Below are 21,958 nucleotides of genomic sequence, written 5' to 3' on the forward strand. Positions count from 1 at the left end.
CTAACGGAAAAGATTTTTGAATCCCTCCATTAGCATGGCCCTATTTCTACCCTTTCTCTGCTGCGCCTGCAATAAATCTCCAGCTACTTCCTCTCCACCACTACTACCATCAACCGTCATCGATAAATGCAATACATTCTCCTTTCTGACCTCTTCTCCATGAGCAGCCGTAACAATTGGCAAAGCCAACGAGCTCTTTCCCGACGGAGACTTGGAAGCAGTAGAGCGCTTAGAATTCAACGAATCATCCAACGAGCCCGAGCTCTTCTTGCTTCTGAAACTTGCAAGACGCGCCATGATTGGACTGGCAGTTGGAGAACGAGCAGCTCCCGTACCAGTACTACCCTCTTTCTCATCAATAATCACAGCAAGTCGCGAACCCTGTCTTCCACCGCTTGCATCCTGGCACAAGGAGTGTTCGTCTTCGGGCAACGGCATACTATCGCTAGAGTTGTGACGAGCTTGACGATTGAGAACCATCGGTCTGAGACTATCGAGCTCGGTGGCCGTGTGATCTTCTGCGCTCTTGTGAAGACTGGCAATACTACCCGAGCGCTTGGTGATGCTGGAGATGCTTGCATGGCTAATTTTGCGCATCATCGAGCTTGCAGATGCTCGGACCGTGTGTTCTCTGTGGGGTCGGGAGCCCATGCCTGGGTAAGGGATGATATCGCGGGTCCAGACGTCGGCGAGAAGCGTTTCAAGACGGACGCGCTCTGTGCGGGAAGGAGCAAGGATTGTAGGGCGATGTGGACCGGCTAGGGATTGGGATCTGTTGATCGAGAGCTGAGAAGCGGAGCTTGAAAGAGAAGGTTCGGCTGTGGCACTAGTGTTTCTAACGATAACGCTACGAGGAATGGTGGTTTGACCTTTCATTGTTGTTGCTCTGTGGATAGAGTTGCGTCGAGCAACAGTACCTGTTGTAGAATCGATTAGCCGAAAGAACAGAAAATTACTAGAAGTATTTGAGACATACCTGGCTTTCCATAGACCGTTCCCATCGGCTTGATATCAAGTGATAATGATGCAGTCATTTCTTGCTGAACAGTGCTATTGCATAGTTTGCCAGAACGATCGATCAAACGGCTCTTCCACTCCAACTCTTCCTTTGCTGAGCATGCGCTCACTATAATTTCGAAGAGTTGAGAGATGTGTTCAAATACAATCTTCCAGGAATGGGGCGCCGTGTGACATTGTAAACCTAGGTATTTCATGTCAGAAACTATGTGCAGAATAATGGAGCTTGGAGAATTCAAGCAAGAAGAGTTGGTAATACCTTTACCGTTATCAACATCCTCCACAGTGAGCTCACTGATTGGAATACAGGCTTGAATGGCATAAATCTCATCTTGTGTTCCGGAAGGCTGAGCAAGAACGAAGAATTTCTCATACATGAGAGCTATGAGGTACTGTCCGGTGATGTTACGACCTGCAACAGTGTCTTGTGTCTGCCAACAAACATGAAGCACACCACACAAATGGTTCTGCTCAAGCATGCGGACTTTATCACGAGATCTACTTTCCGGCTAGGTAGGTAATGTCAGCAGGAGAAGGCAGGTAGTTGAAATTTGAAGACTTGCCTGGCTTGTAAAAAGTAGACGATCCTGCAATAGCCATGTTCTTGACATAGCAGTTGCCTTTTGATGATTACCTGCAGCAGAGTTCATTGTCTTATGAACTTCCTTGAGTCGAAAAAGCGCAGTCTCAACGGTGGTTGAGGATTCTGGGCAATCGCAGACTGGGCTTTGTTCTAGGAGACGACCAAACAAAACTTCGTATCTAGCAATGCGATGGATAGGCTTTGAACACTGTCAGCGTCCGAATGTCCAGAAGAGATTGTTCACTTACCTTGATGAAGTAATCATCGAAGTGTCGTCCTTTGCGGGAGCCATTCTCTCGATTATCAGTAGAGATGATCATTTCCTCAGTTGATCGGATCGCTTGATTGAAATCTTTCCATTCATCCGTGGTTCTATATGATGTATGAATTTGCTTCATAACCTCACTATGCATGATTCCATAAGATTCATACAAGAACAATCCTGGGATCTGCTTATGACGTGTTAGTATTTGTGCCATGAAGAAGAGTATGATTTCCGAACCTTTCCGCAAAAGACCTTTGCAATCTCTCCCGCAACCTTCGGATCACCAATGTGTCGACCACGGCTTTCGGTAGGATTTGAAGCAGGTGCTTCCCCTAGACTTTGCCATCTCTTGTGTCCCTTCACTGGCGGGTGGCTTGGTGGATTAACCACTCCTACCCCAGAAGACTTGTTTGTATTGGCCACAACTGTGACAAGTTCATTGTAGAGTTGGTTGTTGTGGTTCCAGATATCCTTGAGAGTAATGACAATGGACTTGCGTAAGCTCTGCGAAAGAATAGGGATGGCGATTAGGAGACCATCAAAAACCTAGGTAAGGATCAGTAAAAGAGTGAAACGTAATGGATCTATTGCAGCGTACACGTATGAGAGCTTGAACATCATCAAGGTAAACCTTCTCAGTGGATAGAATCTCCTCAATGACGCCTTGACGTTGTTCCATGCGCTTAATCACCTCCTTATCGAGGATGAATGCCCGGGATAAGCAATTTCCGTTATCTTCAGAAGCTCTTCCCTATTGAATAATATTAGTCGTGTACCTCCATAAGTTGAGGACGGGAAGAAGATTACTTACAGCATAGGACGCTCTACTGCTGTAGTCAGTTCGTTGATGGCGAGAGGACATGCCCGTTCTTGAACGTGGTGCAATACTGAAGCTTGCAAGACTGGTTCCAACACTCTTCATGTTATTTACAAACCCATAGGAGCTGCCCGATAAGGACTTTCTGTGGCCAGGTCTCTGTGAGGCGATAGGTGATTCAAACAAGCTTCCTTCAATTCTATTTCTAGAAATGTCGCAGCTGGTTGTCTTTCTATGTCCACCTCGTCGCTTGATGGTGTGTAGAAACTTTTCGAACGGATTTGTTTGGTTCGTAACTACTGGCTCTGGTTCCATTGGAATTGGACTATCCAAGGAGAATCTAGCGTGACGAGCGGCTTTCTCATCTAGATCGTGAATGACTTGTAATCCAACTTCAGCCAGGTTGCGCATGGTGCTAGAGACTCTGCTTCCCAGACTGCTACTCGTCGAAGACTTGTCATGGCGCCTGGTGGCAGTCATTGCTGCAATGTGGTCATCTGTATCTTGATCGTCTGTGTCATCAAAAAATTGAGCGCGAGCAGCAGCTTTCTCATCTAAATCATTGACCACCTGTAGTCCTTTGGCAGCCAAAGTTCGCATCGTGTTAGAAATTTTGTTTCCGAAACTGTTATCTATGGCAGATCTCTCCCGGTCGCCAGTGACTGGCATGGCAGTGAAGGATTCTCCCGCACGTTCATTTTCGACGGCTGAGTGACTGATCTCGGAATTGATGTCAAAGCTGCCACTGGTTGCAGGTTTCTCTTGGTGGCTGATGACTTGCATTGTAGTAGACTCATCTACAAATTGATTTATGATAGGTGTGAGATCAACTTGAGTATTTTCATCAAAGTGATCGTTAGTGGCGGATTTTCCTGGGTGATTTAAGGTATCTGGTTCCATTTTGAAAAGCTCTTGGGGATTGGTCGATAGATCGCCGACGAGATGAACAGTATCAGCGGGCTCAGAGGTTCTTTCTCTGTTCCACATTAACTTCTTTACTCGGACGGGTTCTTCGATAGGATCTTCGATAGGACTTTCAATTGGTACACCTTCTTCGTTGTAGTAGTTGATGGTATATTTCGTGTCAAAGGTGATGCAATTTTCTGGAAAATGCCTTGCTTCGTAGACGCCTTTGGCGGGGGGATCAGCTGTACTATTTGACCACCACTTCTGTCCAAGAGCTGGAACTTCCTCACCAAATTTATCTTTAATGTGCTTTGATGTCCCAATATTTGTAGATCCGCGAAGGGGTGTGGTTTTCTTGACCAAGATATCAGCTTTTTTGATAACAGGAACCGATTCGATTGATACGTCAAAAGCTTTATTTTCCTGGATACAAGTTTCCATAATATTTCTTAGAAGAGAGGAGTAAAATTGAATCAAAATTGAATCAAAAAGGAGCAAAAGCAAAGGGAGCAAGTGGAGCAAAAATGTAGATACAAAATCGTTCCAATGGACCAAGAAGGGTTTGCCAATGTAAAGTTGTGAAGGAAAAGAAGATCAACTGAATAAATTAATTCTGATATCACAATGAAATGGAGAGAAAGAGCAACTCTTTGGGTATAAGTCAAGTTGGGAAGGTTCGAGGTGTGTTTGTTCTGGTGTAAATATACGCGAAGGGGTAATTTCAAATGTAAGTTGAGTCTGCAAAAAAAAAAAAAAAAGTTGACCACAACAACTCATCGGCCGAGTGATACAATACAAACCAAAATTTAGAATCAAAGTATAAACAAAAACAACCTTGGAATTGTCTACTACTAGATTTTCATGTTCAGTTTTGTCTCAAAATTAACAACCACTAATTAGAGGAGTTGTCATAATTCCACATAGATTCTTATGTATCACTTTATCATGAGGTTTTGTATGGTCAAAATCACAACTCAAACAAGAAATACGCCTATAACTGCAACAAACAATATTTGTAAGTTGTCATCTACTCTGTTTAAGTGATGAAGTAGGGTATTTGAAAAGCGGAGTAAGGACCTTGACGCTACGAATGTATTCGGACTTTACTCTCCCTCACTTACCAGCACGGAATAGCTTCCCTAAAACGATAAAGCTAACCCCCTCTTGCTCTCTCGGTCTTACTCTTTGAATTTGTAGACTCATCTATGATCATACAGAATCGTCCCCTAGCTTGGGCTCACTGTATAAAAGCCATCCAACTGATCTCGTGGGTTGACGCCTGCCGAACCCCCGACACTTCTTTTCAAGACTTGATTTGCTGACCAGAAGAGATAGAAAACTACAGAAAAATTAACAAAGGTCATCAATCACACTCAAAGTCCCTCGAGGAACAGTCGCACTTGGCAAATTGAACAAACTGCAGTTTTTGACTACCGCTGCTGAATTTATCCGCAAATCATGTCTTTAGACTGTTAACGCATTCTTCGAAGCGCAGCCCCAGAGACCTTTTGCCATCGATGCTGACAGTCATCAGCCATCACAGCGATACACTCGCTCGCTCGCAGTCACTTATTGGTATTGCTGGCTCTATAAATAATAAGACGCTCGTTACACGTTACCTTGCACCTCCTTATACTTGAAGAATGAAACGGCACTTGGGTTATACGACTCAACGTATATATCAATTGTTTAACCCGATCTCTTGTTGCGAGTCACAAATAATAATGCCAGGCATGCATCTGCGGTGAAGCTTCGCAATGCGGCTTACACAGGGGGTTGTCACAAAGTTTTCATCTACATATACCAATCTCACAAGCGTTATATGTGCAGAAGCTAAGCACCGCACTGCTCCTCAGGAATCAAGCATAAACTCTTGCAAATAAGATCTACGCATAACAAACAGGATTAGGGATCAACAGAGCTCTCTCTTCATGTAGTTTTATCGCGATTACTCTCTAGTCACCATACAAATTCCTCATCCTTTCTACAGAACTTTCGATGCAACACTCGCACGCCAGCCACTAGTACATCACCAGACAAGCCTGTAAACTTTTTCATATCCTCCACAAAGCTAAAAGATATATTCAGGGAGAAAAGAGGGTACTGGTGAGAGGATGAACATGCGCGCCTTGCAAAGAAAGAAAGTTTACGTGAATACTATTAATTTTTACTCCGCCAATATCACTACCTGGATGTTGGGATAGTATTCCACGGCATCAAGCTAATACTGCTAATCCATAACTGCTTTGATTCTCAACTGCTGGCATTTACTATCATGCTAGAGGGAACCACTAATTCTCGTTGGTGTACAAGTTCCACAATAATATGAAGATGAATTACTATTCTTTCGACTTCTTGGCCTAAAGATGCGCGGAACACCCATACACAATGGCTGAACGAACGGGCAAGGATGACGAGAAGAGAGACATGCAGAGGTATGATATGTCTCCAGACTGTCATAATGATTGCATTTTTCGTTCCCAATGTACTGTGACTTAACTCTGGCATTGCAAACTTCTCATTCCCCCTTCATTGCAAGAAAACTTCAACTAGCAAATTGCCAACTTTGTGTCCATGGTGCATTTTATCAATATATAACACATTTTGAAGGAAGAAAATGTCTTTTGCGTTTATCTTCATATCGTCCTGTCTAAGCACACTTACACAGCCAAATCACACTTGTGATTCAACAGCCTCATGAAGACGCTCAGGAACTGAAGCTGGTCAACTGGAGTGAATGCAGAATTGTGGAGCGGGAGATTAGTCATCGTCGGAGCTCTACTTTGGTTTACCCCGCTATTTTTACATAAGCTTCATGCATTGCGTCTATCAACGCAGCCTGGTCTAACATAATCCACAAGGCTGAATGAATGATCTCACTTTCTTCAAGAATATCAAGCAGCAGCACAACGTGAGATGGGATTACCTTTAAACATGGAAAATCTACATGCCCCTACGATTCCCTCTGGTCCTACCTCTGGACCAGGAGCCGCAAATGGAATGCAAACTAATGGCTTAACATTTCCTCAACTTCAGGCTAAGAAAGACAATATAGAAGCTGAAATCAAAGCTCTGAGTGGTGTTCTTGACTCGGCAGGTTATACTTCAAATCATATGAGCTTCTGCTAATATACATTAGCATGGTGTGGACATGAATACAAGACTTTTAACTCCTGATGGTTTCCCCAGAGCAGATTTAGACGTTGCACAAAGTAAGCATTCTACTTTCATGAAAGTATGTATGATCTAAGCTAATTTAGTCCGTAAAGTTAGAACTACTAGATCACGGATTATTTATCTCAAAAACGACCACAAAGCCCTTATGAGCGTCATTGAGAAGCATATTCACGAACATTTTGCAAGACTTGCCGAAAGCCCAAACACAGAGGAGCCCGTTGTCGACGAAGTTCAGGCTGGTAGAATTGTACCTTCTTTCGATGAGCCAGCACCTTTGGATCTACCTTTTGCAAAGGTCAATAGCGTTGCAGCGGGAAGCCCTGCGGACGATGCTGGTCTAAAAGCTGGTGATACAATCAGGAATTTTGGCTACGTCAATCATGCGAATCATGATGGCTTGAAAAGGGTGGGAGAATGTGTACAAGGAAATGAGGGCGTATGTGTTCTCTATCGTGACGAGATGCTCGAAAATCTTACTAATCTATACTTTGACAATAGCGCGAGGTTATGGTAAAGGTTTCAAGAGATTTGGGACGCCAAGAGCTACAATTAAGTTTGACACCACGAAGAAATTGGGGAGGCAGAGGGCTTTTGGGCTGTCACATTCTGCCATTGTAGATTAAAATTGACTACTCCTAACACCTGGGCATATTGTGGCATCTGCCATTCGAGCGTAGGAGTTTGCATGGCGTTTGGGTTCTGATGGAATAGTTTGGCCCAATTTTTTCCATGCCAACACATAAGGTTGATTTGGGCATCGTTAGATTCAATACACGTTAGTACCTAGTAGTTACCAGTAACACTTTCTGTGTATCAAGGTCAAACTAGATAGCCTGGTATAGAAACGACTAGATGATCTTACATCTGATAACTAAGGCGGTTGACCAGTAGATTCTCAGTAGCTTCCGGAAGATACCTACTGTGATAGAATGTCCACGGGTATACTTGTTACTATCCTGATACCTAGCAGGTAGTTGTGCGTACAAGTAAACAAAGACGAACAATGAAATGATGCTTTTGATATCATCTACCTACCAGGAAGGCTCGTAAGTACACACCATACTACCCAAAGGCTTCGAATCAGATAAAATCAAATGATAATTCCGAAACAAAACAATACAATGTGATAATTCACAAACTGCATTCATGCATTCAAAAATTTCATTCTACTTAATTCCACAGTTCCAAGATTTTGAAATTGGTTGACAGGTGAATGAATCCAATGAATGACAGAATAATAACGTGACTTCTGTCAAAAAATCCATTTTTCGCTTACATAAAGTTCGCCCACCGCTTTCTTCTCACTAAAGTTTTGGTCTTGTAGCAATCAAAACATTCTCACATCCTTGGAGACCAAATCATACTCCACCACGTCCACGACGAATTTTCAACGATAACAGGTACCCCTCCTCCTCTACAACTCTTCTAGTCATCAAATTCATTTTCGCATCAACAACTTTTCATTTGCGCTGACCATTTGATCAACAGTATCGACCTGTGCGAGATCTGCTTACCTCAACTTCTACCTAACGAAAACATAAAGAAATCATGGCGGACTCCTCTGCTACAACCACACCAACCTTCAAGCTTGTGCTTGTCGGTGATGGAGGAACCGGAAAGGTAAGCAAGTCGAACTTAGAGATGGCCATATTGCTCCCGCCGTTGTCAAGTTGTTAAGTTGGATATCATCGTCGCGAAATTTGCGCCTTCTTTCCAACGATAGTGGCGTAGTAGCGTCTTGAATCATAGACTAATCATCAAATAGACCACCTTCGTCAAGCGCCATTTGACTGGTGAGTTCGAGAAGAAATATATTGCTACTCTCGGTGTCGAAGTTCACCCCCTTGGATTTACTACCGTATGTTGCGAATTCCCCACCTTGATCCGAGGCAAGGTTTACTAACACTTGCAGAACTTGGGAAACATTCAATTCGACGTCTGGGATACTGCTGGACAAGAAAAGTTCGGAGGTCTCCGTGATGGATATTACATTAACGGCCAATGCGGTATCATCATGTTCGATGTTACTTCCCGTATCACATACAAGAACGTTCCTAACTGGCATCGTAAGTTCCTTCAAACTCTCATGTTAGAATGGTCTCAAAAACTAATTTTCCGAATAGGTGACTTGGTTCGTGTTTGCGAAAACATTCCTATTGTTCTTACCGGAAACAAGGTCGATGTCAAGGAACGTAAAGTAAAGGCAAAGACCATCACCTTCCACAGAAAGAAGAATCTCCAGTACTACGACATTTCGGCCAAATCCAACTACAACTTCGAGAAGCCTTTCTTGTGGTTGGCCCGCAAGCTCGTTGGTAACCCAACTTTGGTACGGGCACAACTATCTCCATAATTCTCAAAGTATTGTGACTAATATGTATCAGGAATTCGTTGCTGCACCAGCATTAGCACCACCAACTGCACAAGTCGACGAGGAGCTCTTGAAGGTTTACCACAAGGAGATGGAAGACGCCGCCGCTATGCCACTCCCAGATGAGGATGACAACGATTTGTAAATCGACCGCAATAATGTCCAGAGGACCTTCGATCAATTAGCAGCATCTTAGATAGTTCTTTTTCTCTCGGTGGTATTTGCATTTCTCCTGTCGATCGGTTTTGCGGATAGAGGCAGATGACGCTCTCTCGTTTACTCGGGGCAGGGCACATCACAGGCCAAGGGGTATGCTGGGAGGGATGGATTGGGAATTTTACGAGCGACGAACATCTTGAGATAGAATTAATTCTCGAGATATCACTGCCATTGGCAGCTTACGTAGCTAGAGCAAAAAGCCATTAGTTCTTTTGATAGACAACTTTATGAACTCAAGGGCTTGTAAGGCCATACAGGAAAAAAAAGTGGTTAAAATGTGATTGGATATGACCAGGAAATTGAATTTTTAAGTATCACCCAGCCTCCCAGCCTCCCAGACATGTATTATCAGCATATCTCATCATTTGCCAAATTCAAATCTAGAAACTTTCTACATCAGCGGTCAGACTTAGCTACTAGGCCAGAGAAGGAAGCTCGGATTGTCGATTTACAAGTTCTTATTACTACCTACCCCTCATGCTTTTTGTTTGCTTGTCATCGAGTTTTGGTACCAGCTTGACCTTGAAGGATATGACGATATACTCTTCGTTGTTTTCGCCAGTCCTATCCCTGTATGAGTATGAGATGCATTTCCCAACAGAGATGCTTCTCCGATATGAGAAATACTCCATACACGAATATTGCATTTAAATACCCCAACCAACAAACCCCGCACCACTTCTTATCGTGTACAACATTATACCAGATTGAGCGAAGGCTAACAAGTTTGTTCACCATAATTGCCCAATGAATAGTTTCCGAGCCGAACTCTCCTTGTGTACCAGGTAGCGTCTACCAAAAAACATTAGTGAAAAAAGTTTGTATTCATTTGTCTTATCTACAAACCCTATCCTACACAATGCAGTTCGAGCAAGATTCCTAGATTATCCTTGAAGTACAATCGTCACTCGATCTGCAATATGATGAGGCGGCTACTATACCTCGTATTCCGAGCTCGATTTAACTGCTTGAAATGTGACGAGGTTTGAATGCTGCTCATTCAGTGGAGTTGATGCGGGCGTTTTGCATAGTGATAATGAGCTAAAACACATCAGGAAGGACGTTAAGATTCGCGATGTTGACGTGTGTTCCCATACCTATAAGTACTGTACCCCCAAGCCTGTTCATAAAGGCATGTTTATGACACTCTCGTTGAATATACTCCTCTGTATGAACAATGATTTCCCCAATAACGGCAGGATTGGCATTGTTCACAGTGGTGAACGGTGCCAAAATCACCCAAAGGAATGTGCAAGCTAGTCTGGCGGGCCGAGGCGTCCCAGCAAATGCAACTGGGGTGAAGACTCTGGTTACACCTCAAAACATAACGATTCGTTACAAGGAGCCCGGGAAAGAAGGCGTGTGTGAAACAACACCTGGTGTGAATTCCTACTCGGGATATATCGACCTTGATGCGTACGTTATTCTCGAAGCCTGACATTTGAAGTAATGTAGGCACAAGATGCTAAACTTTCTTAGAAACTCACACACCTTCTTCTGGTTTTTTGAAGCTCGAAACGATCCTGCAAATGCGCCAGTCACTTTATGGCTTAATGGTGGACCAGGTTCCGATTCTATGATTGGTCTCTTCCAAGGCATGTACCATCATGGAACATCAATTGGAAACTAGCTGACCTTGCCAGAATTGGGGCCTTGTAATGTTACAGCAAACCTCACTACCGAATTGAACCCTTATTCGTTTAGCGAGTATTCGAACTTACTGTTCCTTTCTCAACCTCTGGGCGTTGGCTTTTCGTATGGTTCTGAAGGCGAAGGGAGTTTGAATCCATGTAAGTAGCTCGGCACACCGTTTATGAAGACGTACTAACTTCGGAAACAGCCACCGGTGTTTATGAAAATTCTTCATTTGCTGGAGCACAAGGAAGATATCCTGTCATCAATGCGACAGCCCTCGACACGACAGATTTGTCGGCTGTGGCCGCTTGGCACGTTCTGTAAGTTACACTTTTTCCTCTGCTGAAGATGTAGAAACTGGCTGCTCATGCTTCAATTTTTGGGATCTCTCATCTCTGTTATCTTCAACCTTCTATAACGGTTGTAAAGTTTTCATCGTCCTAATGTTCCACAGGCAAGGATTTCTTGGCGGCTTGCCCCAACTCGACCCAGCTGTCAACCTCACCACGAAAAAGGAATTCAATCTATGGACAGAAAGTTATGGAGGTCACTATGGTCCAGCTTTTTACAAGTACTTCTATGACAGAAACCAGGAAATTGCAAACGGCACTATTGCAGGTATCCAACTAGACTTCAACACCCTTGGCGTTGGTAATGGAATTATCGACGAATATATCCAAGCACCCTTGTAAGTCAGGTCACCAATATTTGTATATGCATCGAAGATCTACTAATCATATAACTGATAGTTATCCCGAATTTGCGGTGAACAACACATATGGCATCAAGGCTTATAACGACACAGGTACTTGAACCGCTACCAAACATTCGCTCACTATACTGACTACAATAGTCTACAACTTTGCGAAGTTTGCTTTGAATATGGGCAATGGCTGCCTTGACCAGATCGGTTTTTGCAGAGCAACAAATTTGACAACGGCTGTAGAGCAAGCAATTTGCACTGAAGCCGAGAACCTCTGCAGAGACACAGTGGAAGGGGTCTTCTATACATATGGAGGGCGGGGAGCCTATGACATCAGACATCCATATGGTTCGTTTGCTCATTTTGATACACTCCTCAATTTCTTCTCCATACGATTCAAAGAATACATTGACATGAATCTGAGCTAACCAAATTTTCAGATGATCCAACTCCACCAACATACTTTCTTGATTACCTCAACTTGGCCTCTACACAGAATGCTCTAGGAGTAAACTTAAATTATAGCGAGGACGCTAATAATGAAGTTTACTACGCATTCCAACAGACTGGAGATTTTGTCTATCCCACTTTCTTGGAAGATCTAGAATATTTACTCGCAAACGACGTTAGAGTATCGCTATTCTACGGTGATGCAGATTATATTTGCAACGTAAGTTTATCCCCAGATAATTATTCATTGCAACTAAGAACCGAAACTAACACGACCAATTAGTGGTTTGGAGGAGAAGCCATTTCCTTGGCTGCAAACTATACTCACAGCGCTGAGTTTGCGGCAGCAGGATATGCTCCATTCATCGTCGACGGAACAGAGTATGGAGAAGTGAGACAGTATGGAAACTTCAGTTTCTTGAGAATTTACGAAGCAGGTGTGTCATATCTCCCTATACCTACTTGTATATTATCAACATTTGATTCACTTACTGACTCTTATCAAAAGGTCATGAAGTACCATACTACCAGCCAGTAGCAAGTTTGGAATTTTTCAGACGAACATTACTTGACCTCGACATCGCGGAAGGAAAGGCAAGAGTTGCTAGTAACTATTCAAGCCCGGGTACCGCTTCAGCTACTCATACTGAACCTTTTGTTGCCTTGCCGTCATCCACATCAGAATCTAGTACAGCAGCAGCTCTACCAGATGGATTACCCAACTGGTAAAGATGGAAAAGTATTTTTGTTCAAGAGGATACTGTATACCACTAAGAATCCCTGTCCTGTATCGGAAAGTGCATGCAGGTCACGTGTTGACGATCAATTGTTCGTCATGAAGCAAATTTAGATATATTACCAAGACTTTATTAAACCATGAAAATTGAATGTGAGATATTGACGAACCTTGAAGGTTCTGGTTCATTGAATTTGAACTGCATGAAACATTTAAATTAATTCGTCATACTTCGTGATGATAACATTATCTGTTCCGGGGTAGATGTGGAAATTCCTTAGATTCTTTAGATTCTCGCTTGCGTCGCGGTTCCCCAAACGCGTCGACCTCAACTCATGCATACAAATCTTCCTCCCCTAGTTCCTCATCCCTCCCAATTCATTTTATCCACGCAGGAATTGGAATTTTTGTTATTGAGGATTTATTTTCTATATCCCATCCTTCAATTACATATTCATTTGGTATGAATAATCATTAATATGGACGACGCGACTCTACCCCCGATGCCTCCACCCCGCTCTCCCTCACCAACTCTCCCTGAACATATTCCTCAACCTAGCTCTGAATCTCACTCCCGGAGCCTACTCGAAGTAGAAAAGGAACGCCCGAATTATTCAGACAACAACGGGGAGTTAGAGCCCGCCAATTCCTCACACGACGTTCCCCTCAAGGAAGAGGCCCCTGATAATGAAGGGAAATTGGAAGGCGGGAAGCAGAAAAGGAAACGAACCAGGTACGCAGGATTATATCATCATCTGCCCTTTGCAGGCCTTTCGAGGTCATTTTTGGCCATTTTTGGCTTAAACTTGCTGTTTCCATACAAAATGTTATACATTATACGAAGTGTGGTGTGCTGATGATTCTGATTTCTGTAGCCCCGAAGACCAAGCATTTCTCGAAGCCCAGTACAAGGAAAACCCCAAACCAAACAAAGCAGCGCGCGCAGAAATCGTAAAAAGTGTTAGATTGAACGAGAAGGAAGTTCAGGTATGGCTATTGCCGAGTTCTATTATACTGTATTACAAGACGCGTCCCGACTGACGAGTCAATCCCCATAGATATGGTTCCAAAATCGTCGCCAAATCAATCGAAGAAAGTCGCGTCCCCTTCTCCCACATGAGATTGCAGCCTTTGGTCTTGGCTTGAATCCCTTGTCTTCTGATCCTGCATCCATAGTCAACTATAGTAGCAGCCAGGAAACAGATGAGCAAGCTGAATCATTACTGCAAAACGAGGCCCTAAGAACACTTGATAATGAGGAGGAATCTCGAATTCCACAGGCCGTTGAGCTGTCAGCACCCGAAATGACATCTACAATCAAATCTCCAGAGAAAGCGGCGGAAAGTACTCAAAGGCTTCCAGTAAAGACCGAACCCAGTTCTCTGATCTCAGAGACACCCAGCAAGGAAACTCGCTCCCAATCGGTTTCGAAAGCCCTATCCCAATCATTTTCCGCTACACCTGGATATCTGGCCAACCGTTGGAATAATGTGAACCCATTCTCAACCCCTGTTGCTGCTCACAGTGCCATGTTCACAACTCCCACCATGTATGCAATCCCAGTTCTAATTCTTCTATCGCGAATAAGCTACTGACAAAGTATCCCCAGTTCTCGACAAATCTTCCCATCGTCTTGCCCTGAAAGAATCACAACAGATACTACCCCATCTGCTACATCTCGAGTGCGTCTTTCAACTGGTCTGGATGGTAGAGCAGAGTTAGTCGAAGGAGAAATCACCCCTCCCCGCCCACATGCCGAACGGCCTACATCGTCATTATCCAGCGTCATTCCGCTAAAGCGAATGCGAAGCTTATATCGCAGCCATAGTGCCCTACCTCTGGGATCTTCATCCTTCAATGGCCCTTTCACGCCTCGTCTACTAAGTGGCCGCTCGCGTGATGCACGGACTTGGGAATTCTGTGCCGAAGGAGAGCCTCGTGACGAACTGACCACTCAGGCGGAAAATGAGTCCAGTGGCTCAGCAATCGCAGCTATTAGTCTTATCCGCTCGACAAGCAGCAGTGCTTTAAAACCCAATCCTAATAAACGAAACACACCATCTCGACCGAATCTGCAAGGGAAAAGACCTAAAATGGGACGCGCATCCTCAAGTGTTGCGAGGATGCAGAGTGGTGTTAAAAAGGCGGGACAACCGATTAGTGATAAAGATCCGTTGATGAGATCTCCATCAGGAGACTCGGACAAGGAGAATTGGATCCCGTCTCAAAATAGCGTAAACCCACGCCGCCGACCTGCTCATATCCAAAAGGAGAGTGACAGAGAACCGAAAGGAATTCTTCAAGACAATCCTAGTATCCCTACTCACGCAGAATTTGGCGTCAATAAAAATAAGCGAAGAAAGAGCGCTCATTCTGAGCCCCAGGTTTATGAGGATGCAGAAGCTAGTACAAAGAACACCAAAGCTCCCGATGATGATGTTCAACAATTTATGCAAGCTCCGGTGAGCCCGAGCAAGAAGGACGATGTTGATTGTATACAAGGGCTTCTATCATTGAGTCAGGGGAATTGGCGATAATCAGGGCTCTACGGGGTCAGTGATACGAGAAATGAATGATGATACGGGGTCTTACTGGAGCTTGGTTGGTTGGGTATTGGTCAATTTTTGGAAAATGGAATAAAATTGGTGTAACATTGTGGTGTGGTGTATGGTCAACTATTGTGGATTCCACTAACATTTGGAAGATCCAAAAATGTTCAATTAATCGAAACAATTTTATCTTGAAGATCCAGCAGTCTGCTGGGCTGGTCCTAAACTTTGCGATTATTTTTTTCCCGCATACTTCTGCAATCAAACTTGTGCAAGGTCAAACTGCTAGATCATGCATTGCCACTCAATGCTTTGAAAATCATGATGAGGAATCCCCTGTCCATTCAAGTCAATTAAGCGAGCACAACCCTTCGAGTTGTATCAAAATAATAATATTACCTGATCATCTTCAGACACATATTATTGCTCATGGTTGATCTATCAAATTCTATTCACATTGACTTCGGGCCTTGTTAGTCATCCTCTATTCACTGTATATGGTGTGTACTTCTTAAATTTGCTCCCAATTTCTTTCTGGCCCCGTGCCAGTTTCTCTAGCCCAACAACAACAACATAATAGCTTTTTGATTCCCCAACCAGCTTCAAGTTAACAAAACAGTCTCTACCTTCTTGAGGACAACAAACAAATCACCATTTCAATGGAACAAATTTCTGCTACACAGACACCATTACAAGAATTCCAGGCTCTTGATTCTTACATTGATGTTGACTTTGCTCAGCTTTTTAGTTCTTCTGTTTCTATCTGTGATGACAAACTCAGATTGAAAGAAGTAGCTGACAAACCTGGGCCAGGTTTTGATAAAGATAATGAGAGAGGAACTGGTATTTGTACAACTGCAGATAAGGCTGTCGATGATGAAGAGATCGATCCTCTGACAGTCAACACAAAGCCATCTATGCTGACACCAGAACCTTCATTGCCCAGCTCCAGTTCTAGTTCCAGCTCAGCATCCAGCTCCACATCTACCAGCACAAATCCAAGTCTGAAAGTCGATAATACAACTCAGACTGCAGTGGTCTCTAAAACTGTCCACCAAAAGCAAACATCTGACAGCACTATTGTTCCAGAGAGCAGCAGTCTTCGACACCCAAATTACAAAGGAAAAATTTGCAACTCAAGTAAAATTGTCACCAGTTTGACCACCACTTCAGCAAATCCAATGATCGTCAGTCCAACAAGCCGCATTGAACTCCGAGCACTCTACGAGAAGTATCCCAACATTTGCCCAAAGTTTCCCGCACCACGGCCAGCCTTCTTCAACCGAGACCTCAGCCAGCAAACATACTTACAATGCGTACGATCACCTCCAATCACACCGCGCAAATACGGCCAACCAGATTCCCGCCGTCTCGCCGAGTCATTTGCTTCCAGAACACCACTCCCGTCCAAAATTCACTTGCACCCCAGAATGGTGAAAGAGAGCTTGAGGGAATGGTATGAGATGGCTGGATTCATGGCAAAGTGTCGACGCGATGAACAGCTCAATCCTTATCCACATCTGGATATGAATTCGGGATGGAATCGCGCACGCGTTCAGGGAGAACAATGGCATGATAATTTCAATCCGTGGCAGAAACCTAATACGAAGATTCTGGAAGTGGTTCGGTTGCAAGAGCAGCTTTTGCAATTTTCGTGGGGTGAACAGGTAGATTCGATTGTTGTTGATGGGGGGTTGGCAAAGGGAGTTTTTGAGAAGGTATTCGAGGGCGTGGATGCGGAGAAAGAGAGGATGGCTGGACGCGGACAGAAGAGAATGCCCGGGGCTTGGTGGGCGCAGAGAAAACGTATTTTCTATGATTTGAAGGGTAGAGGGTTTAGGGATGAGGTTCATATCAAGAATTGTCAGATTTGGGATGGGGTAAAGGCATGGGCCGCAAATGATACTGACGCAGAATCAGGAAAATTGAAGCGAAAAATCGATGTCGTTGAGAAAATGGCCGCGAAAGCAGACGATATGGAACACACCCAAATTGAGGAACCTATTCCCAAGAGACACAAAGCCCGTCGTCGAATCTCACAAGTCATGAGCGCCACCTGGCGAGCCAAGCGAAGAAGTCAGGAAAAGAAAGCCGGTCGATGGACAGATGGAACACCGTTGCAAAACCGCATGTGGGCCGAATTTCACTGGGTCTTAGATGCGCCAGACCATCGTGATCGGCGATTTTTCGATATGCGGGACTGGCCGCGCATGTTCGCTGAGAGAGGATGGCCGGGAGTTTCTGCGATGCGGGTTTGGGCGGAGTTTTATCATGGATGGGGTCCGTTGCAGAGCTGGCTTTATTGGTATACGCTTCAGGCGCAGAAACAGCATAGGATGTTTAGGGAAAGGGAAGGGCAGAGAAGACAGAGGCAGTGGGCTATTGAGGGTGAGGGTGAAGTTAGGCCTGCGGATGCGAGGTTCGGGCATGTTGGGCTCCATGGATAAGATAGCGGTGGGAATGGGATATTCTGGTGCTTTGAGGGATTCGAATTTTTTGGAATAATGCGACGATCAGAGTTTTCCTGATCGTTTGGAACATTCAGACTCTACGAGGGTCTTTACGCAACCTAAAGTTCCTCGTCAAGTGGGAGAATCGTAGGTTCGAAATGTGAAACGAAACGTGTGGCATGACGGCATGGCGGTTCGAAGAGATTCGCGGTATGCAGTTCCGTCTCTCAAGCTTTATTTGTCAGCTGGTGATCTTTGCTTTAATATCAGTTCGTAGCAATCTAAGAAAGCCAATTAATTTCCTAGCATAAAAACAGTGATTAATGTGCTCGATGACGAAATTGTTGAAGATAAATTTGCATATTTCGTGCGTAGTATGCTTTCTTGACCGGCGTCCACACTTCATCAAAGTAAAGTCTTTACAACTGCATTTCTGACCCCGATGCTGATTGGTATGGATCCTGCTCTTGGTACTGACACTATCATGATGGGTGGTTTATTGGTCTGTACTACGGAGTCTTCAGGTGGGATAGCAATCGTATGCCTGGTCAATCTCTTGAAGTCAAAATACGCCCACACTAAAGTCGCTTGCTTTGGCTTAATAGTAACGAAATCTGGAATCTCTTGGCGTTCTTAATGGAAATGATTTCTATCTCTGAACATTTTGGAAATGAGGGAACAGGGAGAAGGAAAAAGAAGGAACGAGGCCACTGAAAGCTACAAACCGTTGCTGTATAGTAAGAAATGTGAAATTGTTTCGCTTACATGCTGTTCCCAAGACCATCAATGTCATTATTCGTAGACGAAAGTTTGATTTTGAAGCAGAACAATTAATTGTCTCTTTCTTGGAGACCGAGATGATGTGACACGAGTAATTCGGACATGTAATGCAGCAGTGGTAGATCCGAAAGGGTAGTGAATAAGCATGGTCTATTGAGTAGCTGAATACTTCGTTTTGAAAAAGGCTAATAATTGTTTACAGTCTCGAAATTGGCCGAATTCTATTCGTCCTCAGAAGGAAAAGTGTTTGCTGCTAGATCTATTGCCGGAAGTGCGTCTGATCATCTGGGAGTTTTGTATCCTCAATCTTCGTATGTAGTATCCTCTATCTCCAGCATCTCAAATAATACAGACGTATACATACTAACATTTGCAGCTTGCAGCCGCAACCCTATCATAGTAGCAATATCTTAACCGCAATTTAATCGAGATCGGGGTGTATTTGAGGGCGCAATCCCTTTAAACCGTAACAAGAAATTCTACGCACAAAAACAAGCCTGCTTTCGCCAAAAGTACTTCGACCAAGTACACCCTACCTTTAGAGCCCAAATTTTCAATCTCTTCATGATTTGTCGAAAGGCATATCTTAATATTGAGGGTGGCGCCCTTTTATATAAAACGAAGACTTCTAGATTCCTTGATCCGATGACTTTGTTCAGATTTAGTTTTAAAATCCAACGCCCCTTTTTCTTAATACAAAGTATGGTTCTTGAATATGACATCTCTTGTGACCGGGCCTTTTTCTGGGTCGATTCTATGTTCTCGATTATTTTCCATCGGTATAACCTCAATTTTTTTTTTTTTTAGAATGAAGATGAGAATTCTAAGTCGCGAGCTTGTCAGAGAGGCAGCGCCTGCCATTAAGATCAATGGAACCTTTTTCCCAAATTATCATGGACAAGCAGTACTCCATAATCTCTGCAGCATCCCGGAACTATGGAAGTGGAATTTGAAACCCAAAAATGTTGACAATATCAAAGACTTCGACATTGATGTCAGCGGCGATGATACCTGGCCTAGCCACTTTAAATTTGGTGGAGACAAAAATGGTTGGCACCTTGTCAAGAAGCTATATGCTATGCACACTATCAATATGAGTGAACTTGTGCAGCGTCTCATGGAAAGGTATCCGTACTACAGAAAACGTGGTGTTAAAGAGCAAACCTCGACCAGCATAGAGGACATTTGGGTTGATGTCTGGGAACCTATCCTTGTCCCGGGAGCTGCACTAGAAATGTTACGGAAGAAGAACGAGAAAGCGGAGAGGGAGAAGTTGGAGACGGAAAGGTTGGAGAAGGAGAGGTTAGAGGAGATATCGGAGGAGCGAAGTTAAGTACGGATCGTCTGAGAGCACAGCAATAACCATGTTTGCTCTTCTAGAACTACTGCAACGGATCGAGTTAGATAAAACTCATAGGCATATATCAATAACATCGAAGAACGGTTCGATAAACCGTAATTCTCAATACATTTGAGTAACCATACAGATATTTACAGATTGCTGACTCGTGATTCTGGTGATACAGCACTTTCCCGGTTCTCTTTCTCGATTCTACGTCTCGCTTCCTCGTTCCCCCTTTTCCACATATCTATTCTTTTCAAGTGTCCATTATCAAATCCTTCTCGCCACCACTTCTGGAACTTTGGTAAACTTCTACCTTTACCATTCTTTGGCTCGCCTGCCATTTCCCTGATGGTCTCAAAATACTCTTCAAAATCGGGATAGAGAGCTGTGAAGGGTACTCCATCCCCTTTTACTGCGATTCTATCTTCTTCCCATTTCTTTTGCTCTTCAGCTGAAGGAAGAGTGATGTGTCCGGCCAAAAATCGTGCTACAAGTACGGCTTGCCATTCAAATACCTTAAATGTAAATCCTGCGGCTACAGCACCAACGAAAGTCAAGGTAGGGTCCTCGCGCCAAAATATATGTTGATACAGATTCGGAAGACGATTATTGCGAATAGTAGAATCGAGATTAGGAATGAAAGGAAGAGTCCAGGAATATCCAGTTCCGAAGATAATATAGTCTACTTTCTCTAATTTAGACCCATCTTCAAAGTGAATTGTTCGCTCATCTGCATTAGGATCCGAAGTTATGTGGGATATAGGCGGACGTCGCAGAATATGGGGATGCTGGAAAGCATAGTCAAAAAAATAAGGATGATATTTGCCCCGCACAACAGAATGAAGAGGTCGTTCAACATAATCAGCAAGAGCATAAGAAATATCAGGACCAGAGATGCTGGCGCCAACGACTACTACACGCTTCCCACGATATGTTTCTGGGTCACGCCAAGCTTTTGAATGAAGAACCCTTCCAGGAAAATTTTGGGAGAAGGTAGAAAGACCAGGAGTTGAAGGAATGAACGGGACACTGTAGTGTCCTGCTGCTACAACAACTGCATCGAAAGATTCCGTCCACCATCTATCTTCAATTCCATTGTCAAGGGGCTTGCGCAACGTCAAAACCCATTTCGATGTATGTGGGTCTTTATGAACAAGCTCCACAGTAGTATTGTACGATATCAGATCCGGGTATCCTTTCCGATCCACCAAATCTTGAACATATTTTTCTACCACCTTCCAATGGCGAAATGGCGAGTTTTCGCCATGCCTCTTGATATTGACCGCCGATCTTGTTTCCGGAAACGGTTCTTGAGAAAAAGACATGGCGAAAGCATCTATATTTGTTTCCAACGTGGGATATATCGAGGTATCAGAAAATCTATATTGGGTATTGTGCGGAAGCGTAGTAGGAAGTTCAGATGGAATGGGAAGAGTCTCGTCTGGTCTGCGAGAAGCAAGTTTTTCAAAGTCTGGAATCTGTTGGACGTGATCTTTTGGATCTCCGAGCCTGTGAGATGAATATGAGTGATTGTTCTATTGCTCTAACCATTCAGACATTTCGTACTCACCAGCATCCTCCAGCTTTCTCTCTTCTCTCAAAGAGCCGGATCTCACCAAATGCTTGCTCCTGAGCCAGAGCATCGAGTGCAATTGCGCCAGCTGGTCCAGCGCCGATGATTGCCACTGACTTGATGGTTGCCATTTTGTGAAAATTGCTCCTTTAGTGAGTGTAGAGATATATAGAGAATATGTATTAGTATTACTGCGAAGTCATGGAGGGCGTACAGAGGATAGAAAACTCCTCATCGCACACCTCATAATTTTTACTTATCCTCTAATTAGTAACGGGACGAGAAGTAATCGATCTGCAGGGAACTCGGTATGGCGAAATTTATCGTGCATATCCCCTCACTCGGGTTCGTTTCGGTCATATGAGCCTAGGTAGATCTAAGA

The 21,958-nt window shown here is 43.8% G+C and overlaps 8 protein-coding genes across 8 annotated transcripts; 6 read left to right on the forward strand and 2 right to left on the reverse strand.

Annotated features, from left to right (window-relative positions):
* EAE98_005667 (uncharacterized protein) lies at positions 1–4,029 on the reverse strand (the record flags this gene model as incomplete). The annotated part of the gene is made up of 7 exons (XM_038953289.1): positions 1–917; positions 977–1,526; positions 1,581–1,799; positions 1,849–2,049; positions 2,103–2,411; positions 2,464–2,616; positions 2,677–4,029. The coding sequence occupies 7 exons, from the start codon at positions 4,027–4,029 to the stop codon at positions 1–3; spliced, it is 3,702 nt and encodes a 1,233-aa protein (XP_038810390.1).
* Positions 4,030–6,522: 2,493 nt separating this feature from the next.
* EAE98_005668 (uncharacterized protein) lies at positions 6,523–7,383 on the forward strand (the record flags this gene model as incomplete). Its single annotated transcript, XM_038953290.1, has 4 exons — positions 6,523–6,681; positions 6,728–6,800; positions 6,858–7,201; positions 7,264–7,383. 4 exons carry the CDS (start codon positions 6,523–6,525, stop codon positions 7,381–7,383), a joined length of 696 nt encoding a protein of 231 aa, XP_038810391.1.
* A 930-nt stretch (positions 7,384–8,313) lies between these two features.
* EAE98_005669 (uncharacterized protein) lies at positions 8,314–9,281 on the forward strand (the record flags this gene model as incomplete). Its single annotated transcript, XM_038953291.1, has 5 exons — positions 8,314–8,385; positions 8,531–8,623; positions 8,678–8,831; positions 8,889–9,094; positions 9,150–9,281. 5 exons carry the CDS (start codon positions 8,314–8,316, stop codon positions 9,279–9,281), a joined length of 657 nt encoding a protein of 218 aa, XP_038810392.1.
* Positions 9,282–10,398: 1,117 nt separating this feature from the next.
* Positions 10,399–13,043, forward strand: EAE98_005670 (uncharacterized protein). The gene is made up of 10 exons (XM_038953292.1): positions 10,399–10,771; positions 10,835–10,950; positions 10,999–11,145; positions 11,196–11,310; positions 11,445–11,678; positions 11,740–11,795; positions 11,844–12,041; positions 12,134–12,363; positions 12,427–12,580; positions 12,652–13,043. The coding sequence occupies exons 1-10, from the start codon at positions 10,533–10,535 to the stop codon at positions 12,870–12,872; spliced, it is 1,710 nt and encodes a 569-aa protein (XP_038810393.1). The 5' UTR covers positions 10,399–10,532; the 3' UTR covers positions 12,873–13,043.
* A 315-nt stretch (positions 13,044–13,358) lies between these two features.
* Positions 13,359–15,416, forward strand: EAE98_005671 (uncharacterized protein; the record flags this gene model as incomplete). Its single annotated transcript, XM_038953293.1, has 4 exons — positions 13,359–13,612; positions 13,755–13,866; positions 13,938–14,428; positions 14,489–15,416. The coding sequence occupies 4 exons, from the start codon at positions 13,359–13,361 to the stop codon at positions 15,414–15,416; spliced, it is 1,785 nt and encodes a 594-aa protein (XP_038810394.1).
* A 671-nt stretch (positions 15,417–16,087) lies between these two features.
* Positions 16,088–17,875, forward strand: EAE98_005672 (uncharacterized protein; the record flags this gene model as incomplete). The annotated part of the gene is made up of 1 exon (XM_038953294.1): positions 16,088–17,875. The coding sequence occupies one exon, from the start codon at positions 16,088–16,090 to the stop codon at positions 17,873–17,875; it is 1,788 nt and encodes a 595-aa protein (XP_038810395.1).
* A 1,591-nt stretch (positions 17,876–19,466) lies between these two features.
* Positions 19,467–19,991, forward strand: EAE98_005673 (uncharacterized protein; the record flags this gene model as incomplete). Its single annotated transcript, XM_038953295.1, has 1 exon — positions 19,467–19,991. The coding sequence occupies one exon, from the start codon at positions 19,467–19,469 to the stop codon at positions 19,989–19,991; it is 525 nt and encodes a 174-aa protein (XP_038810396.1).
* A 99-nt stretch (positions 19,992–20,090) lies between these two features.
* Positions 20,091–21,863, reverse strand: EAE98_005674 (uncharacterized protein). Its single transcript, XM_038953296.1, has 2 exons — positions 21,574–21,863; positions 20,091–21,512 (listed from the first exon to the last, which is right to left on the reverse strand). The coding sequence occupies exons 1-2, from the start codon at positions 21,705–21,707 to the stop codon at positions 20,150–20,152; spliced, it is 1,497 nt and encodes a 498-aa protein (XP_038810397.1). The 5' UTR covers positions 21,708–21,863; the 3' UTR covers positions 20,091–20,149.
* Positions 21,864–21,958: the final 95 nt, after the last annotated feature.

Source organism: Botrytis deweyae, assembly GCF_014898535.1.
Source record: "Botrytis deweyae strain B1 chromosome Unknown BDEW_011, whole genome shotgun sequence".
NCBI lineage: Eukaryota > Fungi > Ascomycota > Leotiomycetes > Helotiales > Sclerotiniaceae > Botrytis > Botrytis deweyae.